This window comes from Scomber japonicus, chromosome 16 (assembly GCF_027409825.1).
Source record: "Scomber japonicus isolate fScoJap1 chromosome 16, fScoJap1.pri, whole genome shotgun sequence".
NCBI lineage: Eukaryota > Metazoa > Chordata > Actinopteri > Scombriformes > Scombridae > Scomber > Scomber japonicus.
This window is the reverse complement of record NC_070593.1, coordinates 25,436,746-25,458,068: the sequence shown is the minus strand read 5'-3', so window position 1 is coordinate 25,458,068 and position 21,323 is coordinate 25,436,746. Positions and strand designations below refer to the sequence as shown.

General features: G+C 38.7%; 2 protein-coding genes across 2 annotated transcripts; one reads left to right on the top strand and one right to left on the bottom strand.

The window, feature by feature from the left end:
- Window positions 1–1,744: 1,744 nt before the first annotated feature.
- On the bottom strand, window positions 1,745–13,960 carry rtn4ip1 (reticulon 4 interacting protein 1). Its single transcript, XM_053335661.1, has 9 exons — window positions 13,482–13,960; window positions 12,100–12,251; window positions 10,424–10,492; window positions 10,008–10,132; window positions 9,620–9,668; window positions 9,070–9,206; window positions 8,523–8,706; window positions 2,726–2,818; window positions 1,745–2,140 (listed from the first exon to the last, which is right to left on the bottom strand). The coding sequence occupies exons 1-9, from the start codon at window positions 13,753–13,755 to the stop codon at window positions 2,015–2,017; spliced, it is 1,209 nt and encodes a 402-aa protein (XP_053191636.1). The 5' UTR covers window positions 13,756–13,960; the 3' UTR covers window positions 1,745–2,014.
- Window positions 13,961–14,095: 135 nt separating this feature from the next.
- On the top strand, window positions 14,096–20,170 carry qrsl1 (glutaminyl-tRNA amidotransferase subunit QRSL1). The gene is made up of 11 exons (XM_053335681.1): window positions 14,096–14,201; window positions 16,113–16,272; window positions 16,775–16,873; window positions 16,964–17,060; window positions 17,157–17,318; window positions 17,431–17,606; window positions 18,136–18,248; window positions 18,460–18,652; window positions 18,763–18,880; window positions 19,033–19,238; window positions 19,704–20,170. Exons 1-11 carry the CDS (start codon window positions 14,178–14,180, stop codon window positions 19,919–19,921), a joined length of 1,566 nt encoding a protein of 521 aa, XP_053191656.1. The 5' UTR covers window positions 14,096–14,177; the 3' UTR covers window positions 19,922–20,170.
- The last annotated feature ends 1,153 nt before the right edge of the window (window positions 20,171–21,323 follow it).

The window sequence follows — 21,323 nt, the reverse complement described above, 5'->3', positions numbered from 1 at the left end:
AGGGAGTTTTTTCTCGCCACTGTTGCTCATGTGGGAATGTTGGGTCTCTTTAAAGTTAAAACCTGAAGAGTTTGGTTTAGAACCTGCTCTATGTGTAAAGTGCCTTGAGATAACTTTGTTGTGATTTGGCGCTATACAAATAAAGATTGATTGATTGATTTTTACCTCCATTAATTTCCATTGAATCACTTTTCATACCGTTGATGCATGGTGTCGACTACAGTGGACACATGGCTAACTCCCTCAAAATACGGTATAATACATGATTTTTCACTTGTTTAAGAGTAAAAACAAACAATTAAAAAAATTATTACTCAGTTAATTAAGAATTCATGCATGAAAAGGTTGATAAAACCACTTGCCATTGTTTTTTGCTTGTAATTGCTGTCACCACATGCTTTGTTGTGGTGACAGCAATTACAAGCAATGACGTGTGGTTTGTGGCCTATTTGTGGCATTAAGCATTTGGTGTGATCAGCTGGTGCAATGAAATACACACTTTATATTTTGATTATTAGGCGGAAAATAAGATGATTGGCTGCCACTACTTTGTAAAATTCAGACAAAATGTGCACAAACCAAAAGCTGTTTCTAGTCTCCAACATCTAAGGTGCATAATGAGAGACAATTGGTATACATGTATGACACATTTCACAACATCACAACAAACTGTGGCTTTAGAAATAACTAGAGTTGCTACAACACCTCTCATAGCAAATTTCCATGCAAATTTGAGCAACAACAATGACAAAGTGTATTTCAGGGTGTTTATGCTGAACTGTATTATTCTGCATTCTGCATGGTGTTTTTGTTATTTTGTCCACCCCCTGTATTGTGTTTTTATTATATTAAGATAATGGTCACAGAGCTGCACAAACACTGCACTAACTTGTCAGGCTTAATCTTAAATGTCAGCAATATGACACCAAGCAGAGGTAGCAGCCACTTCTACTAAAGGCTATCATCCATCATCAGCTGTACACACACACACACACACAATGTATCAAACACTGACAATACAAGGATCAGCTCATCTTTCACACACACACACACACACACACACACACACACACACGATGAGCAAGTAACTCTTTTACCACAGGCATTTGTGTGTACACCTTACCACGAGAAAGAAGGAACAAAATATCAATATCAAGCAAAGAGAAGATCCAGGTAACTTTTGAAATGTGGAACAGTAAAGTTTGCCACAAAAGCTACAAATAATAAAAATGCTAATAATTAATTTAGTCATTGTACAGTGTGTGTAGTCATTTTGAGATCAACTGAGGTCAAGTTCCTATTCTGAGCTGCAGACGTCAAGTGAAATTGTGAAATGATCTGATGAGAGAGAATTCATGTTCACCTTTCTGGTAACATTTTACTTTAAGTGCCCATAATTAACATTTATATGCAGTACACATACATGTAATAAATGGTTTATGACACACTATAAAGTTTTTAGTATATATAAATATTTTGTATTTGTCAACTACTATGACTCATCATGTGAGCATCTACAAGTAAACACTGGTATCTAAACAGATTATGAATGGCTTAATGACAGTAATATACAGCTGTAATAACATAAAGTTCTTCTTAGGAAAATGTTTAACTGTTGTCAAATACCGTACACTAATAAGCACTTATATATCTACAACTACATTATAATGTGTTATAAACTGTTTACTAAATGTAATATCATAAATTGTATATGTAAAAATGATAATCAGTTAGTTGTTGGTGTTTTGAGACTTTTATTCAAGCCAATGTAAAAATGGCAATCATTTTAAATCATACAACAGCAGCTGTAGTGCTTTCATGTACATTTTAAGCAGCTTAATATACAGTGAAGCTGTACAACCCACACACAAGAGAAACAGAAGCTTGTTTATGTGCCTTCTCTACAGACGTGGATAAATTAAGCTGACACCTTTCATCCAAATGATCTCCTTTTACTTTTTTACAGACACTTTGTTACACATGATAATACAGAAAAGTTTCCTGAGAGTCGGTGCTATAAGTCCTCTTCCCCCTTGTTGATCTGGACCACAGTCTTTCCTCGGGCGTGACCCTTCTCCAACTTCTCAAAGGCCTTAGGAACCTGTGAGAAGCTGAAGGTCTCCTCCACCACTGCGTGGATCTGACAGAGAGCAGATAGAAGAAGACTGAGCACAGGGACTCATCTCTCAACTCAACTCAACTGAACTTTATATAGCACTTTAAAACAACCACAGCTGAAACAGAGTGCTGTAGATAAATACATAAAACAACACAGGAACATAAAACAGGACAGGAAGCTTTGTTTCACAACTATTAAAATGATAAGATCAACTGTTTAAGGCTTAACTATTTGTGCATGAACTCTATGAACAGAATCTTTTCTAAATGATTTTAAATGGAGCTTTTCCCAACAGCACTTTTCTATATTCTTTATTTTAAACCATGTTTGTGCAAGCTAATGCTGGGTGTTCTCTGCATATAAGGCACGATAAGCCTCAACTGAACTACAAGATCACCATCTTTTCATTTGTGGAGATGTCAAATGCATTCAATGATTTATGATGTATGCGACTCATTCATTTCAAGTCATGTACCTCTAATAATTACTATTTTTCACAATTCATTAGACTGAAATGTGCATAATTCTGGTTTAAAAAAAAACTAATGTGCACACAATGCTTTGAAAATTGGAGGAACAGTTCAGGGGGTAGAAATGGTACCATACCTGTCCTGCATCTACTATTTCCCTTATTTCATCCAGTGCTGGACCACTAGGTGCAAAGAATCCCCAGCGGTAGTGCACTCCTTTAACAAGGTGCTGCAAGACAACAACAAAAAGAGAAATGGCATGAAGACAACTTGTGAAACTTCACTTTTAAAGATGTTAACATGAGATTGCAAGATAGAGTTGAGGAAGTGGATAAGAAAGCTAGAAGACAGGTGTGTGGAGCCCATCACATATGAAAAATCTAAATATGTAATGTTAAATATTCCAGTTGTTCTGGCTTACTTCCTCACAACATTCTACCTGACTTTGTGCCTCTGCTGTGCTAGTTCCTGCCATAAAAGATAAATCAAAAGTAATGTTAACTGCCTGTAGCTAGAGCTAGAGCTAGAGCTAGAGCTAGAGCTAGAGCTAGAGCTATAGCGTGAATTCTTATGGACTGTTTAGAAATATCTTCATAAATGTTAATCAACGGGGTTATGTAATATTTCAGATATGTAATAATACATTAGTTGAGTTCATAAGCAATAAAATTAAAAGATGTTGCTGCTACAGCCTTACTTGGTCTGATATGACCATTAATACTACTAATATTAGCTAATAATAAATTGAGTTAGTGTTTTGACTTCACGTCTCCTCTCTGCTTGTTCTACTGTTTTACTACATTTTAGCAATCAGTATGTAATATTCAGCTGTTTAGCTAAAGCTACATTAAAAGGCTAATTGATTTGGGTGTTGCAATTGTTTCTTAGACTCACTTCAGACTTTCATTACATGAATGTGAAGAGTAGCCACAAATCTACTCAGGATTTCTGCATATTTGTATGACCGTCAGGCCACGCTAGTTACATGGGGTCAAGCTATATTGGCCTATTTCCATGTCAGTAATTGGGGTCAGGGTTGAACATTATCTACATTCTTGTTTGACTTGTATGTGGATGCTTGTCTGAACAGCTTTTCTACTCCCAGTATGGCACGGACTTTGACATCAGATATAAAGCTAAAAAAAAAAGAAGCAACATTAGCATCATTATTAATGTCAGTAGTGAAAGGTCAGTAGTGAAAGGTCATGCATTCACTGGTGATGAGCAACTTTTTGGAATAAATTAGTGCATTGAAGTGGCGATTCATTATTTGAATGATCAAGTATATGTAAGCTCACACATATTTTCTTTTTTACAACATGTATATATAGTAAACAACACAATTTAAAATCACCCTGGATGCACAGAATCACTCATTTTATATCCTTTGTACATATATACAAATGTCATTATTCAACACAGACTTATATCCAAAGGGTCTCATGTGTGTCAAGTGTCTGTATGGAGCAGCCCATTTTCCCTTACACCTTTAACAGCAGGATGCAACGCATAACAAAAGCAGAAATGAGTTGACTCTGTCTTTTGTTATGTTTGACTATATGTGTGTGTGTGTGTGTGTGTGTGTGTGTGTGTGTGTGTGTGTGTGTGTGTGTGTGTGTGTAGGGATTTTCAATATAAAAGAGTTACTTAACGTGTTTCCTTCAGGCCCATTTGGAAATGGGGGCACCGTGACAATCAAGCCAGCTGTCGGCGCTATGGTTTTCCTTTTACCAACAATGTACACAGTGTGTGTGTGTGTGTGTGTGTGTGTGTGTGTGTGTGTGTGTGTTTCAAGGAGGTATGAAACCTGGGAGGTGCACACTCTCACTTTTACTTTGAGGTGTCAACGTTCTCCTGTCTCCTGTCTGTGCACAACGAATTTTGGGTGGATTCTCTAACCTACACCTAGTCAACGTTAACAATCCATCAGCAACTGTAAAAAAAAAAACACCTATGTTGTGTCAGTCTAAATAAACTGTCTCAGATTATGGTTCTGATTGGAGGATGTGTGTGCTAATGAGGGTCTTTTTTTGTCATTTTGTCATTTGTCATTTGTGTGACCATAAAAAAAAACTGACCACACTTCTATTGAAGGGAATTCAAGTGAATGTAAACTATGGGTTAGTGGGCCATTTATTTGAATGGAAATATAAATAGAACACTTATCTAAGGTGCCATGAAGGTGTCAGACTATATGACACACTATCCTATTTGGTTACACAAGAAGCAGGAAAGGGCTTGACTGGACTGGTAGCAGAGAGAAAAGGAACTGGAGACTTTGTGTTTGCTTGGAGGGAAGTGAGGAAATCGAAAAACTAGTGCAGGAGTATTATGTACTGCGCAAATACGCACCTAATACATTTTTAGCCTATATTCACAGACAGTCTGTTTCATGTCATACTTCTGATTGTCTATTCACCTGCTTTAACCACTTGGTTTAACAGTCACGTAGCTCTATATTTAGCAAGAAAAGGGAAAGTTAGTCAGGGGATGCAAGGGGTACTCGGAATTTTCATTAGCAATTTAACTAAAGAAATGAACTAAATGACAGTTAGCGACGAGGAAGTCAGACACAAAACTCCATTCTACTGTACAAAGTGTCATTAAATTGCTTTATAATATTTACTTTGTCCACTATTTTAGTTTAGCATGTTAGCATGCTAGCAACATTAGCTAATTACCACTAACCAAAAAGCTCTGCTGAGGTTGATTGAAATGTCACTAATTTTGTAGATATTTGGTCATAAACCAATTTTGAGGATCACCCCAGTCATTGGGACACCTGCTGGACAGCCCAATAAACATTTCCATCCTTTGAACCATGCCATTTGTGAAAAATTAAAGCACCCAACTATTTAGAAAATTACTTTATAAAAATTGATCTATATATTTGTGATTGATTGGGAAAGATTTACACTTCTGGTTCATGAGCCAAATATGGTCATTATTGCATCCCTTACTGTCTGGGATAATAATTGACCTGAAGTCAGGCAACAAGCCAAAATGCATAAGTCCATTAAAAGCTTTTACTCTCAACAACTGCTGTTGTTGAATTACACTTCAACAACAGCAGATGGACTTGAGGCTTCAGGTAGGGTATGGAGGGTGGAAAGAGACTAATTGCTGGGGTTGGTGTTTTTATAGGATTTATAGACAAAAGAAAATCACAGAACACCAATTGTAAATGTTAAAGTTTCAAAAGAATTAATTGATACCTGATTCTCCATACAGCAATGATTAGCTATTTAACAAGCTGCTATTGATTCCAATTGTATTACTTTTGGTTCTTGAAAAACTTGGCAGAAAGATATTGTTTTGATTTTTTATGGTTTTAAACCAGTTTCCTTTTCATCTGCCAGTGGCTATAATTCATTTTGAAGAGTCCAAGTATGAGCCTATGGAAACTTTTGAAACTTTCTTGTGATCACACAGTAACAACTTTCATATGCATTTCCCATATTACTTCCACAGGATGTCAGTTGAATGACAGTTTCCTTGTTACCTAGAAAATGTGACTGAAGTCATTTCCAGGTGTTCTTATGTGTCTCATTTACGACTGTTGTGTACTTGTTGGTCAATGATGAGTTAAACTCCCAAACATTACAGAACTGTGACATCAAGTGTTCTTTAGAACGTCTGAACACCTATTATACCTATACTTTATTATTATACTATACATCTGGAAAGTCTGGTTGACTACATTGCCAGACCAACACTAATAAAAATATATATTGTATCAATTTGACCTACTGCAAAAATACTTCCACTGCGAAACCATGAGTTTCTTCTGGTGGATTGTGTGGTTCAAGACTAGAATGGAAAGAGGCAATGAGAGACACACGCTAGCATGCCACACCACAAATGCACTAGGGTGCAGGGTGCAAGCTCTGCATCAGACTTCACCACAGTGGTACAGACAGGATGCTTCTTACAATGAATGTACCGAGCTCTTCCACTTGTTCGTAAAGACCCTAGGGCCTAGGCCAAAATAAGCACCGGCTGTAGATAACTCTCTAATTACCTTTTTATTATTAGTTTAATGAAGAATTTAGTTCATTAGGTTATTTATGAGCATGGAGATGAGGAATGCAGTACATCAGTTAAATAAATTACATTGCTCAAGACATAATAACATTAACATGTAAATACCATAAATACCATCATAAGAATAAAGTTTTACGTTACTGTAGTGGACCTGCACAATCACAATCTGGTCATAATTCTGGCATTCACTGAAAATGCAACATTTAGTAGTCCTCTGACTGCTTTGTTGTTTAGTTAGGTGATTTATTGTAAGTTTTGAACAATAAGGATAAAGTATATAGGCAGTTTTTCATGGTTTGGATAGGACACATAGCTCATTCTAAAGTAAATTTAAATGCTACAGCATACCTCTTTTTTTAACAGGCTCCTTGATAAATTTCAATTGGGTGGTTAGGGTGGGTTATAGCACTGAGGCAGTACTTTTGAATGATATTCCTTTAGTAGCTGCCAATGACCAAACATCTGTTTTATTGTTTTAGATCCTATTACAGCTTTTGATTCAGACAACAGTGATTTTAATTGAATGTCGACATATCATGTACAGTTTTAGATTGGTTTTATTCTTATCCTTCAAATAGGAAATTCAGTGTGGCCATCGGTGACTTGAAATCCTCCACCTCTCAGCTACTGAAGGAGTATTGACTGTGCTCCTCCTCCTTGTTGCTGTCAGAAGTCTTACAGGACAGTGTCTATTGCTGGTATCTACTGCTGCATTGGCCCAGGGAAAGTGCACAACTGGAAGCTGAGCAGTACTACACTGTCTGTGTGTTCGAGGCCATTTATTATTCTCCCTTTAGGTTAAATCTTTCAGAGGTACCAGATCAGTCTCCCTCTTTATGCAGATGACTCCCTGATCTATTTCTCTTTTGAGTTCAACAACAAAACATAAAAAATACAACCGTCTCACAGCGGTTAAAAATTAGCTCTCTCAAAACTTTCTTCTGTTAAACTCAGATAAATCAGAAGCCAGTATCATAGGTCCAGACTCCTCCAGCAAGCACTATTCTCCTCACCTATTATTCATGCACTATTCTCCTGTTATCTTTGACAACAAACTTATCTTTGGCCAACGGATGATGTCACTTGTTTCTGCACCTTCAAAATATCTGATTGTTTCTATCCACTAAGAACCCGGAAACAGTCATTCAGACTTTCATCACATTCTGCTTGGATTACTGTGATCAATGCAACCTCTCTAAACATCATCCATAAAAGAGTCCACTAGATGCTTATTTTAGCATCCCTACACTGGTTACCTGATTTTAAAATTCCATTGATAACTTTTGAAACACAGTTTACAAAATTTTGTTGAGAGCCTGAAACCAGAAATGTGGAGGCTATTATGACATCACATTAATGCAAATAGGAGTGAGATGCTCAAAAAATATAACTGGTTGCAACAATGGCAGATGTCCGCCCACTTCTGAGTCTGGTTCTGCCTGAGGTTTCTTCCTGGTAAAAGGGATTTTTTTCTTGCCACTGTTGCTCATGTGGGAATGTTGGGTCTCTTTAAAGTTAAAACCTGAAGAATTCGGTTTAGAACCTGCTCTATGTGTAAAGTGCCTTGAGATATCTTTGTTGTGATTTGGCGCTATACAAATAAAGATTGATTGATTGATTGATTGATTGTCCACATACTTTTGGCCATATAGCTGGATTGATATTGAGGTTTGCATGCAAAAAGTTCCCCCTTTTCATTGTTTGTCTGTGAATTTTATTCCTGGCATGGTGGACTAAAGAGGTACAAACCCGAAATATGAGATCACACCATTCTTATAATACTTCTACAAACTAATTGAGATTAGTTACAAACTAATAAAAGCAGCAATGAACACTACTTGTGCATCCTTTTTGGATTTTCACAATAAAATTATGTGGAAAATAATCACCTTGAGGGCTTTAGTGGTCATGGTGGCAGCAGTCTGCAGCATGCCGTCAGCAATACCCAGCAGATCAGTGTTCTGGAGGAAGGGTGTCACAAGGGTGACATACTTGGCGCCGCACCAAGGCTTAAGCAGACCCAGTGCCCATTGTTCCGTGTCCCCCCCGACATTATCCAGGATCAGGTCAAATCTTCAGGTTGGAGAGCGGTAGGGTTGGAGAAAAGAAGAGACACCAGCAAAGATATATAAGTGTTGGAGATAAGTGGGTGTGAAAGACAATGTAAAGGAGAGGGAGAATAAGAAGGTGTGGGAAAGATGATTGGACAGTGGACAGAAATGGAAGAAAGAGATCAAATCTGAGGGCAATGAAGTTCGTTGGATAATTAAAGGGCTCAGATTTCCCACACTAATGAGCATACCGCAGCTACAGTGACTGGGTTGCCATGGTAACACGGGCAAGTCTGATGTACACACACTCACCATCTCCAATTAAAAAGTGATATGAATGGAAAAACAAGTGTAAGTGTCTGTGTGTTTGTGAAACTTCTCTCACTTCTCCAAGGCACTGAGAGGCTGCTCAACAGGTCCGGCAGTGTAGTCCACCACATGGTCAGCCCCCAGCCCCTTTACGAAGTCCTCGGCATTCTGGGAGCACGTAACAGTCACATGGGCCCCCCACGCCTTCAGCATCTGGACACACAAGTTCTATCAGTCCTATCTTCAAAAAGACAAGTCCTTTTTGTAATATTTATGTCATAACTACGAATAAATATATGTTCGGGTTACTGTATTGAGCAGAATGTTACGCAGTGTTTTGAGAAGCATGGAGGATGTATAATTAATAAGGTCAAATGTTGCATCTGTAATGTGAGCTGCAGTATTCAGGTCACCACGCTATGTGCACGGCCCAAGCGTGAAACCAGACAGCACAAATAGGCTTTATTTCCTGATCAGTGTTGATTAATTTCACACTGTTATCATTCTGTGTATTTTTGCATGTGTAGATAACAGTGGGGAACATTTTTTTGTGTTGAGAGAAGCCTGATGAACTTTATAAAAAAAAAAATCAGCTTGTGAATCATCATCCACCTCTTCATCCGTACCTGTATGGCGAATGTTCCCACTCCCCCGGATCCTCCGAGGATCAGAATCCTGTGAGAAAGAAGGAGAGGAAACGACACATTTCAACAATGGCGCCCGCTCTGCTTTCCACACCACCGCTTGCACAGACTCTCCCTCATTAGGATTCATGTCAAATGCACTTCAGGCTTTAGCGTGTCAAGTTCACTGCCGTGCAAAAAAAAAAGGAGCGTCTGAGCCTCTGCCAGAGAAGTAGAACGCAACGCCCCAAAAGCTCATTATAGAGCGGGCTAAGAGGGACTAAGCTTAGAGGGAGCGGCGAGTGGAATAATTGGCTAGATCAAAGAAGAGGATCTTTAGGTTGGACAGGGAGTGGAAATCGTGTGTGTGTGTATGTGTGTGTTCCCTCACCGCTTCTTTGCGCAGTTGTCTTTCGTGAGCCCCCCGGTGTTGACGAGGGCCGACCAGGCAGTGGTCGCCACGTAAGGAATGGCTGCGGCCTCCGTGTGACTCAGCGACTTTGGTTTGTGAGATATCTGTGATCAAAAGTTGCTGAGTCATTCTAAAAACACATTTGAATGTCAGAATAACTGTGTCACATCTTTACAGTTAAATGAGATATGCTTTAATCATTTGCATGCTTCAATGAGAGGCAGCCTGTTTTTTTAATCATAGAAGGAAGAAAAAATAACATGGTTGATAAGCTCATGTTGAAGCTGATGCAGTGTGCAGCTGATAGAAACTACACCAACAAAGAGGAAGCACTGATGATAAGCGACCTTTATCAAGTGTTGAACTTCCAGGCAGATAGGAGCAAAACTAAATACCTCATTGGCACTCAGCACAACAAACTCAGCCAAGCTGCCCTGCTTCCATGGAGGGATGGCTGCCCACACCTAAATGAGAAACAGGAAACACACACTAATAAGAAGGGTCTTCATTTCTTAAATGGTTTCATTCTACAAGACTAAAATAAAATGACCTGCTAAAACAGGATTATTTAAAGCTCCTGTTTGCCTTTCACACAAACACACACACTCACATATACAGGGTCAGTGACCACAGAGAGGTAAACGGGGTGTGACCTGAATTGAAAACATAAATAATTACTTAGAATTTTGATATGTCTCATTATAACAATGGTGAGGTGATTGGGGAGAGTTAAGGGTTTGACTGGAAAAAAAACTCCAACAAGAACTGAAACTCAATACTGAGTGAAACCAAGTGTGTCTGTCTAATAATACATATACAACATAAAATCATATTAAATGATTAACCTTTACATACTGTTCACCCATTTTTACATTTGAGAGCTGTAAAAAAAAAAAAACACACATTCTTTTAGCTGGACTTTTGTTAATGTGAACCACGGTATAAAACATGGAAATAAAATACATAATTGTTGTTTTTTGCGGGGGCAGCTGATAAACATTTTTTTTATATGCAAATGTACAAAACTGATCTGTGTTTATTAAAAATAAATAAATCAGCATTCAAACATGCTGCTGTATTCATCATGAAATAGTGATTGTGAATGTCTTTTTTCCATAAGATGAATCAAACAGAATGATTAATCAAACATTTATTATTGACTGATTTACGAATGTGAATTGGCGTAGAGACTAATTATGAGTCAGAATATGAACAGTATGTAAGGGTTAAAGATTCCATCTGCTTTGAATAATGATTTGTGTCTGAAAAAAGGTTTAGTAACCTCATTAAAAAATTCTTTAAAATGATATCTACTAATTCTTACTCTTAAAAAATGTGCAAAATCTATGAATATATCACTTATGTTGGTTGTTATGTAGGTTTCTTCAAAATAGGTGTGATGTCACAAATTCTGCTTGTAGGTACATACCTTAAACTTAAATTCAGATGAAGGCAGTTTAATGTTAAAACAAACTCAAGCTCAAACATCCGACTGAAGGAACAATATGCAAAACACATAGGGGATTTTAATTTAAGATACAAGTTGTGAAACTAAAAAAAGGATCAGGTGAATCCTGTTTATGATTCAAACAGCCACATGTGCAGACTGCATTGATAACATCACACAGCTTCCTGCAAGGGACCTATTTTACCTCTTCTAAATCATCTTCAAATCATGTATCTAAGCCTAGACTGAGATGACGGGGCATGATCCTAGCGTAACTGTAGGCTGTGGATGAACTGGGTCAGCCCCAGTGTTCAGACACCCTTGTGATGATTATGCTCCCAGCATTAGAGAGCCAAGAAAAACACTCCCACATTATCACACCACCCAGCTGTTTGCACCGGTGACACGCAAACACCTTCCCTGTCAAACCCTGACAACAGAAAACCAGGTTACCATACATATTTCTGTTTACAGCAACCTGGCAACAAGCTTTACACTCATACTTTATTCATACGTGACTCAGAGTGTGGAGGAACGAGATCTTTCCGTAAACAAGGGGCATCACCTTTATGCATAATGAAGTGGTTGCCGGGGTTTTACGAGCATACGCCTCCACTCTTTTACCTCGTCTCCTTCATTGAAGTACTTCACGTCCAGGCCGCGCTCCATGACGACCCCCGACACGTCCCTCCCCAGGATGAGAGGGAACTCGCTGCCCGTCTGCTTGATATTCAGAGGATCTCTCTTCATGGACAGTGTTGCAGAACCGTAGCCACCTGACAGCACAAGAGGAAGAATAAAGAAGAGGATTGTGAGAAAGATCAAGACTGGAGATAGCAGTAATTCTCCACTTAATAAGAAATTAGATGAAAAAAGATATCTCAACAACTACGTCGTATTTTTTAATCTGTAAGGAAATCTGTATTATGTGACCAAAAAAGACAAATCATTTCCAATGTGTGACCGCATTAAGAAGGTTATCAGTTACGCAATGATCTGTTTATCTGTGGGTGGAGGAAGTTCACATGGTACTCAATTGTATGTGTGAGTGGCAAAACTGTATCTATGAAATAACTTTTTTTTCTTTTTTCCATTTCCAGAAATGATTTTTTATAAACAATGTGTTGAATTGCTATCTGAAACCACAACTGACTTTGATAGTCTTATTATATTTGATGACTTAATATTAATGTTACAGTTCTGCCAGTCAGTCTGTAAGATATTCTTTTATTAGTCACACGGTGGGGAAATTTACAGTGCATAGCAACAATAGAAGAGCATCAATAGAAAGAATAAAGTGTTCAATGATAATATACCTGACTCTAATATTGTTGGTGCAGAGATTTTAAAGTAAAAACAAATCTATATAAGCTGCAGCTGCTAAGTGGAACTAGGCAAAGTTTGGCATTTTAGTTTTTAAATAAGAGCGATTTAAGCAATTAATCAATATTCAAAAGAGTTGATGATTAATTTTTTGGATGATTGGCTGATTAATTGATTGAACTAAATGTGTCACCCCTTGTGCTACTGAAATAAAGAGACTAGAGAGGAGTGTATTTAAGTCACTAGTGACATTGATCACAGAGATCATATTTATGGTAAAGGAGGCAGGATCTCAGCAATGTGGCTCTCTACACAGTTTTACAAAAGACAAAGGTCAAATTACAATCTAGGAAGTGACATTTTTAACTCCCACTGAGCGATCATTGCTGTTGCCCCTCACTATCTACCTCCGCAAACTAACCGCTCACCTCCTCAGAAACACTGAGAGAGAAAAAAATCATTTTAAGTAACAGGAAAACCACTTTTGTGTCAGCTTTGACTCAGTATCATCTGTTTTGCTCACACAGAGTAAAAAATCATCTCCCACCACTTCATCTTGCCTATGCACTCACCTCACATATCACATTTGTTGTCATAATCATGCATTCATTACACATTATCCCAGCAAATATGATCCACAGAGTTATGAAGGTATATAACATTCAACCTCACCTGTCACTCACCTCTCATGCTGACATCAATGGGGTTCAGTGCTGCTGCAAACACTCTGACAATGACCTCATTGGGGTAGTGGATGATGGGAAAACTGGCATTTCTAGTGAACCTTAATGCATCATTACTCCCATATTTATCAATGACCCAGGCAGGCATTATAGTCATGCAGCGGTTGGAGGTGCTGAACTGTCTAACATGGCAGGAAACACTCGTATTCACACTTGGTGAATTACTACGACATAACAACCACTTACTGTGCATTAAATGTCTCACAGCCCTCATGTTTCAAAGCTTAAATAATATCAAATAACACGGTGCGTTTAGTCTCTGTTACAAACACTGAGCTAACTCACTCATTACACGTCTATATGAGCCACTGCTACCTTCTGAATATAAACATGTTCTTCTTATACGAACATATCTACTTACACCTTTAAACAACATTAAATAACCCCTAAATTTATCATCATTTCATAACGTCCTCTCCGTGTCACGCTACTTCCTAAACACCGGTGTTAGGGGCGGGGTTTGTCACAGCGTTCGGCGTCTTCACCAATCAGAAGGCCGTTTGCTCAACAGCGATCCAATCAGAGAATGCGCTGTTAGATGTCGATGACAGGAGCAAACATGGAAGCGTAGAAGCTTTGCACGCTGTGGGAAGGTTGTTGATGATTTGAAAGGTTGTCTTCAGAAGTACTGTGAACATGCTGAGCCTGACACTGAGGGAGGTTTGTACGACTATTGACGAGTACAGTGAGATTGAGTGTGTACTGTGTGCGTGCTGCATGTAGCTGAGCAGAGGACATGTTGGTGTATAACTAGCTTAAATCTGACATAATATTTATCCTCTCCCTTACAGGCAATAACCTAAATATACAGTCAGCAAACATCATACTGCTTTCCGTATATTGAGGGAAACTGTACTACCTTATTATATGACTGTAGTAGAAGACATTGCAAGACAGGGCAGCTACTAATAAACTCAATAACTGTCTTAACTGTCTTCTCTAGTTGTTAATAAATGATGTTGGTCTGCAGTCACCAATTACAAAGTGTAATGACGCACATGAAGGACAGGTTCAGGTGTACATATGAACATTAATTAATCATTCCTCTTGTTCCTACTGACTATTAAAAGATCTCCTTCAAATGTGCTTTCAATGGAAGTGGTAGAGGACAAAACCCACACAGTCATTTAAAAGTAGATGTGAAGCTTCTGTTCAGCTTCAGTAGGCTGAGTTAGTCATATCCAGTGATATCTGACACATACAGGTTTTTTTAGCATCAAATTCCCTCTTAGTGTTTCCCTGTTGAGCTGTGGTGGAAGTATCGTAACAACAAGAGGGACTGTGGTTAGGCCTGGGCCGGTATGAGATTCTGGCGGTATGATAACCATGAGCAAAAATATCACGGTTTCACGGTATGGCGGTATTTTAGATTACAGCTCTAAAATGTTCCTAAAAGGAAGAAAAATAAAGACAGACATGTTCATTTAACCTGAATATACACTGTAATGACAGTGTGAGGGGCCGTGATACTCTACACTGCAGCTGCACCACCTGAGGGATTTCTGACCAGCACTTCCTGTCTTCAGACAAAAAACAGCTCATACCTTAGGAACGCTATGACAGAAAATTTGGCGGTTTCGGTTATTGTGGCTTTTTCATATCGCGGTATACCTTGAACACGGTTATCATCCCATGCCTAACTGTGGTACTTTAAACACAGTGACATTGACAGATATCTAGTTGATTTGACTCATTTGGACGCTGAAGCTTCATATTAGCTTCACATCAACTTTTAAATACATTTTTGCACAGAAGGAGGACTGTGGATTTTGTCCCCTATCACTTAAATTGTAAGTTCATTATGAAGGGATCTTCTAATGGTCAGTATGAACAGGAGGACACAAACAAAATTCCATAAAAATACAGTACTGTTGCTTCTAAGGCAAAGTATTGACAGCAAATTGTACTAAGGTGATTAATCAATGAGTTGCCAACTATTAAAATAATAACCAATTATTTTGATAATCGATTAATCATTTCATGTCATTTTTTTAAGAAGAAAATATCAAATTCCCTAGTTCCAGCTTCTCAAATGTGAATGTTTTCTGGTTTCTTTAGTCCTCCATGTCAGTAAACAGAATATATTTGGTTTGCGGACTGTTGGTCAGTACTAAATAAGAAATTTGAGGATGTCACCTCAGGCTTTCACCATTTTTTGACAGTTCATGGACCAAACAACTAATCATTTAATTCAGAAAATAACACATTAATCAATAATGAGGATAATTGCTAGTTACAGCCTTAATTATAACTGATGCAGCAACATGTAAAAAGCATTTTAATATAAAAGTTCAGCAAATTTTAATTATTTGATGTGCTGTTGAGTAGTACAATATATAGCAATGCATCATCTGCAAAATAACCAGTAACTATGTCATCAAAGTGCACTGGAGTAAAAAGAACAACATTGTAGTACTACAGTGCATACAGTATGAACTGCTGAAATATTGCAGAGTAAGTGCTGTATAAAGTATCATAAAATGTAAATGTTCATGTAAGGAAGAAGTATTTTTAACCACAGAACTTTAGTGAAATTACTCCCTCCACTGATCCTTCCTCATTGTTCTCCAGGTGTCCTTGGCTCTTCGGGAGGGAAGGATCTCCCCAACAGAACTTTGTAGGAAGTGTCTTAACCGCATTAAGAAAACGCAGCATCTAAATGCTTACATCACCGTGACAGAAGAGATGGCACTGAAGCAGGCGCAAGAAGCAGAAACCAGACTGCTACAGGGTATGGACTAGGGCTGGGTATTGTCAATGAATTCCTGAATCGATTCAATTCCGATTCACAGGGTCCCGATTCGATTTTCGATTCGATATCCATTCAATTTTATGTTCCCAGAGTTTCTGTTTTGTAAGTCAGACAATATTTTTAACACGCAATCATGTGTGGACACCAAATTCTTCAAGAGTAAAGTTAAATCATGAGTCTGATCCATGACTGGGATCTAGCATGATAGCATCTATGTGGATTTACCCTTAAGACCAGTGGCATCTTAAATCATGTCATTTTGAATTATGTTGTCATCGTGTAACCAATGATTTTCAAAAAATGCACATAAAAAATCGATTCACAGAATTTTGAATCGATATCAAATTTTTAAATAGAAAATCGATATTAATTGATGGATCGATTTTTTGGACATACCCCTAGTATGGACCCATGAGTGTGTGTTTCATCTGATCTGTGTAGAGTCACCAGTGTTACTGTTTGATCTTGTCTTCTTTTTTAGGTGCTCCCAAAGGTCCTCTGGATGGAATCCCCTTTGCAGTCAAGGACAATTTCTGTACAGAGAATATCAAGACCACATGTTCTTCCAGGATGCTCAAAGGTTACTTCAGTATAAAGTTACTGTGTCTCATTTTCCCATTAATATAAATAATTAGCTCTAATGATAATCTGACCCTACTTTTTTCTACAGACTACAAACCACCATACAATGCTACAATGGTCCAGAAGCTTCTTGACCAAGGGGCTGTTCTCATGGGGAAGACCAACATGGATGAGTTTGCTATGGGGTAAGACCATTGTTATAAATATCAGAGGTGCTCCTCATAAATATACAATGAAGTGACAGACAAAAATTCTGAAAGTGGACTCTATTTATCTTCCAGTTCAGGCAGCACGGACGGGGCTTTCGGTCCAGTGAGGAACCCTTGGAGCTACGCTGCTTCCTACATAGAGCAGACGGGGGCGACACCAGATTCCGACTGGGTCATCACAGGAGGAAGCTCAGGAGGAAGTGCTGCAGCCGTAGCTTCCCTAACCAGCTACCTGTGAGGGAACACAATCAGATTCATGTTCATTGTCCATTCTAAAACTGTTTTAAAGGGAAATAGAGATATAGATTTTAAAATGATATAAACAAGTTTGGTCCATTCCTGGCAGGGCTTTAGGTTCGGACACAGGCGGTTCCACCCGTAACCCAGCAGCACTGTGTGGTGTTGTGGCTCTGAAGCCCACCTATGGCCTGCTGTCCAGACATGGCCTCATACCTCTGGTCAACTCCATGGACGTCCCTGGCATTATGACCCGTAGTGCCAGTGATGCAGCCATCATCTTAGGTAGGAAACTGATGATGACCTCTTATTACAAAGGTGCTTGCGCTACACTGTAAGCTAATGTATCTGGCTGCACATATTACCCTGATTTACTGCACAATCATTGAGTACAACGATCCAAAATACATCCCAGCTCACATATAACTATCAATTTCTGTTTTTTCTGTTGACCAAGGAGTATAAAAGACACAAGAAGTGGGTCTAACCTAATAAAATATTTTTGATGAGGTACATATCACACTTTGTCATCCACCTCTCTGTTGTCTGTTGCCATACTTTCTATCTCTCTTCCAAGTAAAACAAAACCTCAAAGGTTTCACCTCCTCCACATTTCCTCACACATCAAGTTTATGTTTCAACAGGCGTGCTTCCTCATATACCGCATAAAATACTGACTGACATTTGATACAAATGTGTGTGACATGATAGAGGTGTATATATATATATGTATGTGTGTGTGTGTATATATATATATATATATATATCCACAGTGTTGGGCATTAATGTGAGATTTTGTTGATATGTCACACAGGTATTCTCCAAGGCCTGGATACGAGAGACTCAACAACAGTCCCGTCCCCATCGCCACCAACAGAGTTGCCTCAAGACTTTGACGTCAAGAACGTCCGCATAGGCATTCCGAAGGTAGATTTGTTATAGTTATTATACTTATTTTTCACTTCTTCAACTGATTTTAAACCAGATTCATGTACAGATATGTAGGTCTTAGCAAAAAGATCATCAACTTTATCCTTTATGGAAATCAAGATTACTCAAGATCAGATATCTTAATAAACTCAGATAAATTAAGTTGATAAATCTGCTTGTGTTTCCTGTGTGTGATTGTGTGTTTTAGGAGTACCATGCCCCAGGGCTGTCAGAGGAGACTTTAGCACAGTGGAGTCGTGTGGCTGACATGTTCGAAAAGGCGGGTGCGCACGTGGAGCAAGTTTCACTCCCCCACACCCAGCACTCGATTGTGTGTTACCACGTCCTGTGCCATGCCGAGGTGGCGTCGAACATGGCACGGTTCGACGGCCTAGAATACGGTAGATCACACAGGAAATGTGCCAGACTGTGTCAGAAAGTGTGAAAGTCAATAATGAGCCCAAATCATGACAGAAGATGATGTCACTGATTTGCCTCTCTCTTCTCTCAGGTCACCGTAGCAAGGTGGACAGTTCGACAGAATCCATGTATGCCTCCACCAGACACGAAGGCTTTAACGATGTGGTGAGGGGGAGGATACTGTCTGGCAACTACTTTCTCCTCAAACAGTAAGACAATAGATTGAGCCTCATCCCACCAATCTTATTCAATCCACTGACTCCAGACCCTTTATTGCTTTGACCTTTTCTTTTCAGGTATGAGCCAATTTGGTCGTTTTCTTTCAATTTAAGAGAGTAAATGTTGATTTCATTTTGCCTAGAAACTACGAGCACTACTTTGTGAAAGCCCAGAAGGTTCGCCGGCTGATCGCGGAGGATTTCAAGCACGTGTTCAGCTCAGGCGTCGACGTGCTGCTGACACCGAGCACTCTCACCGACGCGGCGCGGTACGCCGACTTCTCACAGGAAGACAACCGAACACGCAGCGCACAGGAAGACGTCTTTACCCAGCCTGTCAACATGGCAGGTACAGAGAGATAAAAAATAAGGCAGTCACGCATGCATAAGTTAACACGTGGGAGGATTCAGGAACTTTTTTTTTTTTTTTTCTTTGTATGCATGGATACACATACTAGAGACACACATCCACATTCCAGTAACTGATACGTTTCATTCATAACTACGTTATATTATTTCCTTATTCTACACCAACGGCCCAGGGCTTCATAAATGTTGAAGTGAAATTCAAAAAGGGGAAATTTAGTATTTGTGAAATTTACAAGTTCTCTCTTTTGTAATAACCAGTGAAGGGCACACTTCATTTTATCTCACATCAAAGTAAACCTCAGAGCTTTAACATGGTGTTTGGCATTCAGTTAAACTTTCTCCAGCCTCTTATCGCTCTCCAAACTAACTTCTAACTAACCTTGAGATCCTAATCATTGCCTTTTGTGTGAGCTTACCTTCAACTGTTCTTTTGCCGTCACCCCAGGTCTCCCGGCTGTGTCCATGCCAACTGCTTTATCAAGACGCGGCCTTCCCATTGGCTTACAGCTCATAGGCCCAGCCTTCCAGGACAGGAAGCTGCTTAGTGTTGCCCAGTGGATCGAGCAGAGGGTCGGGTTTCCCTCCATCGCTGACTTCGGAGACTCCAGCGAGAGCAGGATTGAGGCGGGTGTGACCAAAAGGGAGCAGACTTCAGCTGTATGAATGAGGCACACTTACTTAAGATGGACATTCTTTACTCTTAGATGCTCTTTCTGGACATTTTCATTGGAATTATGGACGTCACATCTTACATGATAGCTTTAAGCATCCTTAATGGAATGAAACACAATTACAAGAAGTGTCAAACTGTCTTATAACATGCATCATGTTTGAGTGGAGAATTATGTTTTTTTAACCTGTGACATGCTGCTGTATTTCTGCTATTAAATTAATGCAAGATGGGTGGATTATTTTGAGTGATATTTCTTATACGGTGTCCATGAAAACTCATCACACTTTGAGCAGAAGAAATGTGAAAAGTCTTCCTCTTATCAAGTGGAGGGGTACTTATACAAATGAAGATCTTTGATTGCTATAAAAAAATACATAAACATGTACCGTATTTCCTGTTCCTCTCGTGAAATTTTAATAATTCTTAAATCAACTTTCCTGACTTCCTTCTGCTACATGCACATGATTAAAGTTTGCAGAACAGGTCATTTAAATGGATTTACCCCATATCATATAATAAGACATACACCCTGAGGAATTGTCTATATTTCAATTATAGAAGCTTTTTTTCCAATTTCCACTCTCCAAACTGCACAATTTGTGGAGATAACTTGAAATGAATTAAAACACTATCCATATTTGTCCAAGTGTTATGCTTAATTTAACAGTCTGCAGTGATTTGGTACTGCAAATGATAACGCAAATCCTAACGTTAATTAGGTCTACTCCATCGCAGAGGAGTTGAGTAACAAACCATTTTAGCTCAAGCAGACACTTGCCCTGAAATGTTAAGACTGTACACTGTAAAGTCTTGAACTTGAGTTAAATGAATCCAGTCAGCCAATTACAGCAGCACTGGAAACTGTCCTAAACTGAGGTTCAACAGCTCCATGTAATCCTGACCCATTTCTCTGCAGGTGAGGATCTATACTTGGTACTCATGATTAGTTCTAAGAATATTTTGTGCAAAACTGTGAACATAATTCTTTACACACAAGGTCACTGTTTAGTTTTTTTTTATTACATATATTTACATATGGTTTGTGTACTTCCTTGTATAGTAGTCATTGATCTGTGAACTTTTGATGAATTGATATCATAGAGATTGAGCAGAGATTTTGCATAATTTGCTCGCCAAACTGCTACTGAATAACAAATGGCAAATGGATATGATTACTGTATCTCATTTCCCTGTTCATTGCTGTGAAGAGACATGATGTAGTCTTCCTGTCTGGTTTTCCCCCTCTTTACCAGCATCTATTTATAAATAAATTGTACCCACTTATTTTTGAAAAAATAAGTTTCATTTACTGAAGTGATACTATGTTTCAATATACTGGGTCATACTTCCTTTATTCTGGAAAGTATGACCTCACAACCACATGTGTGTCTG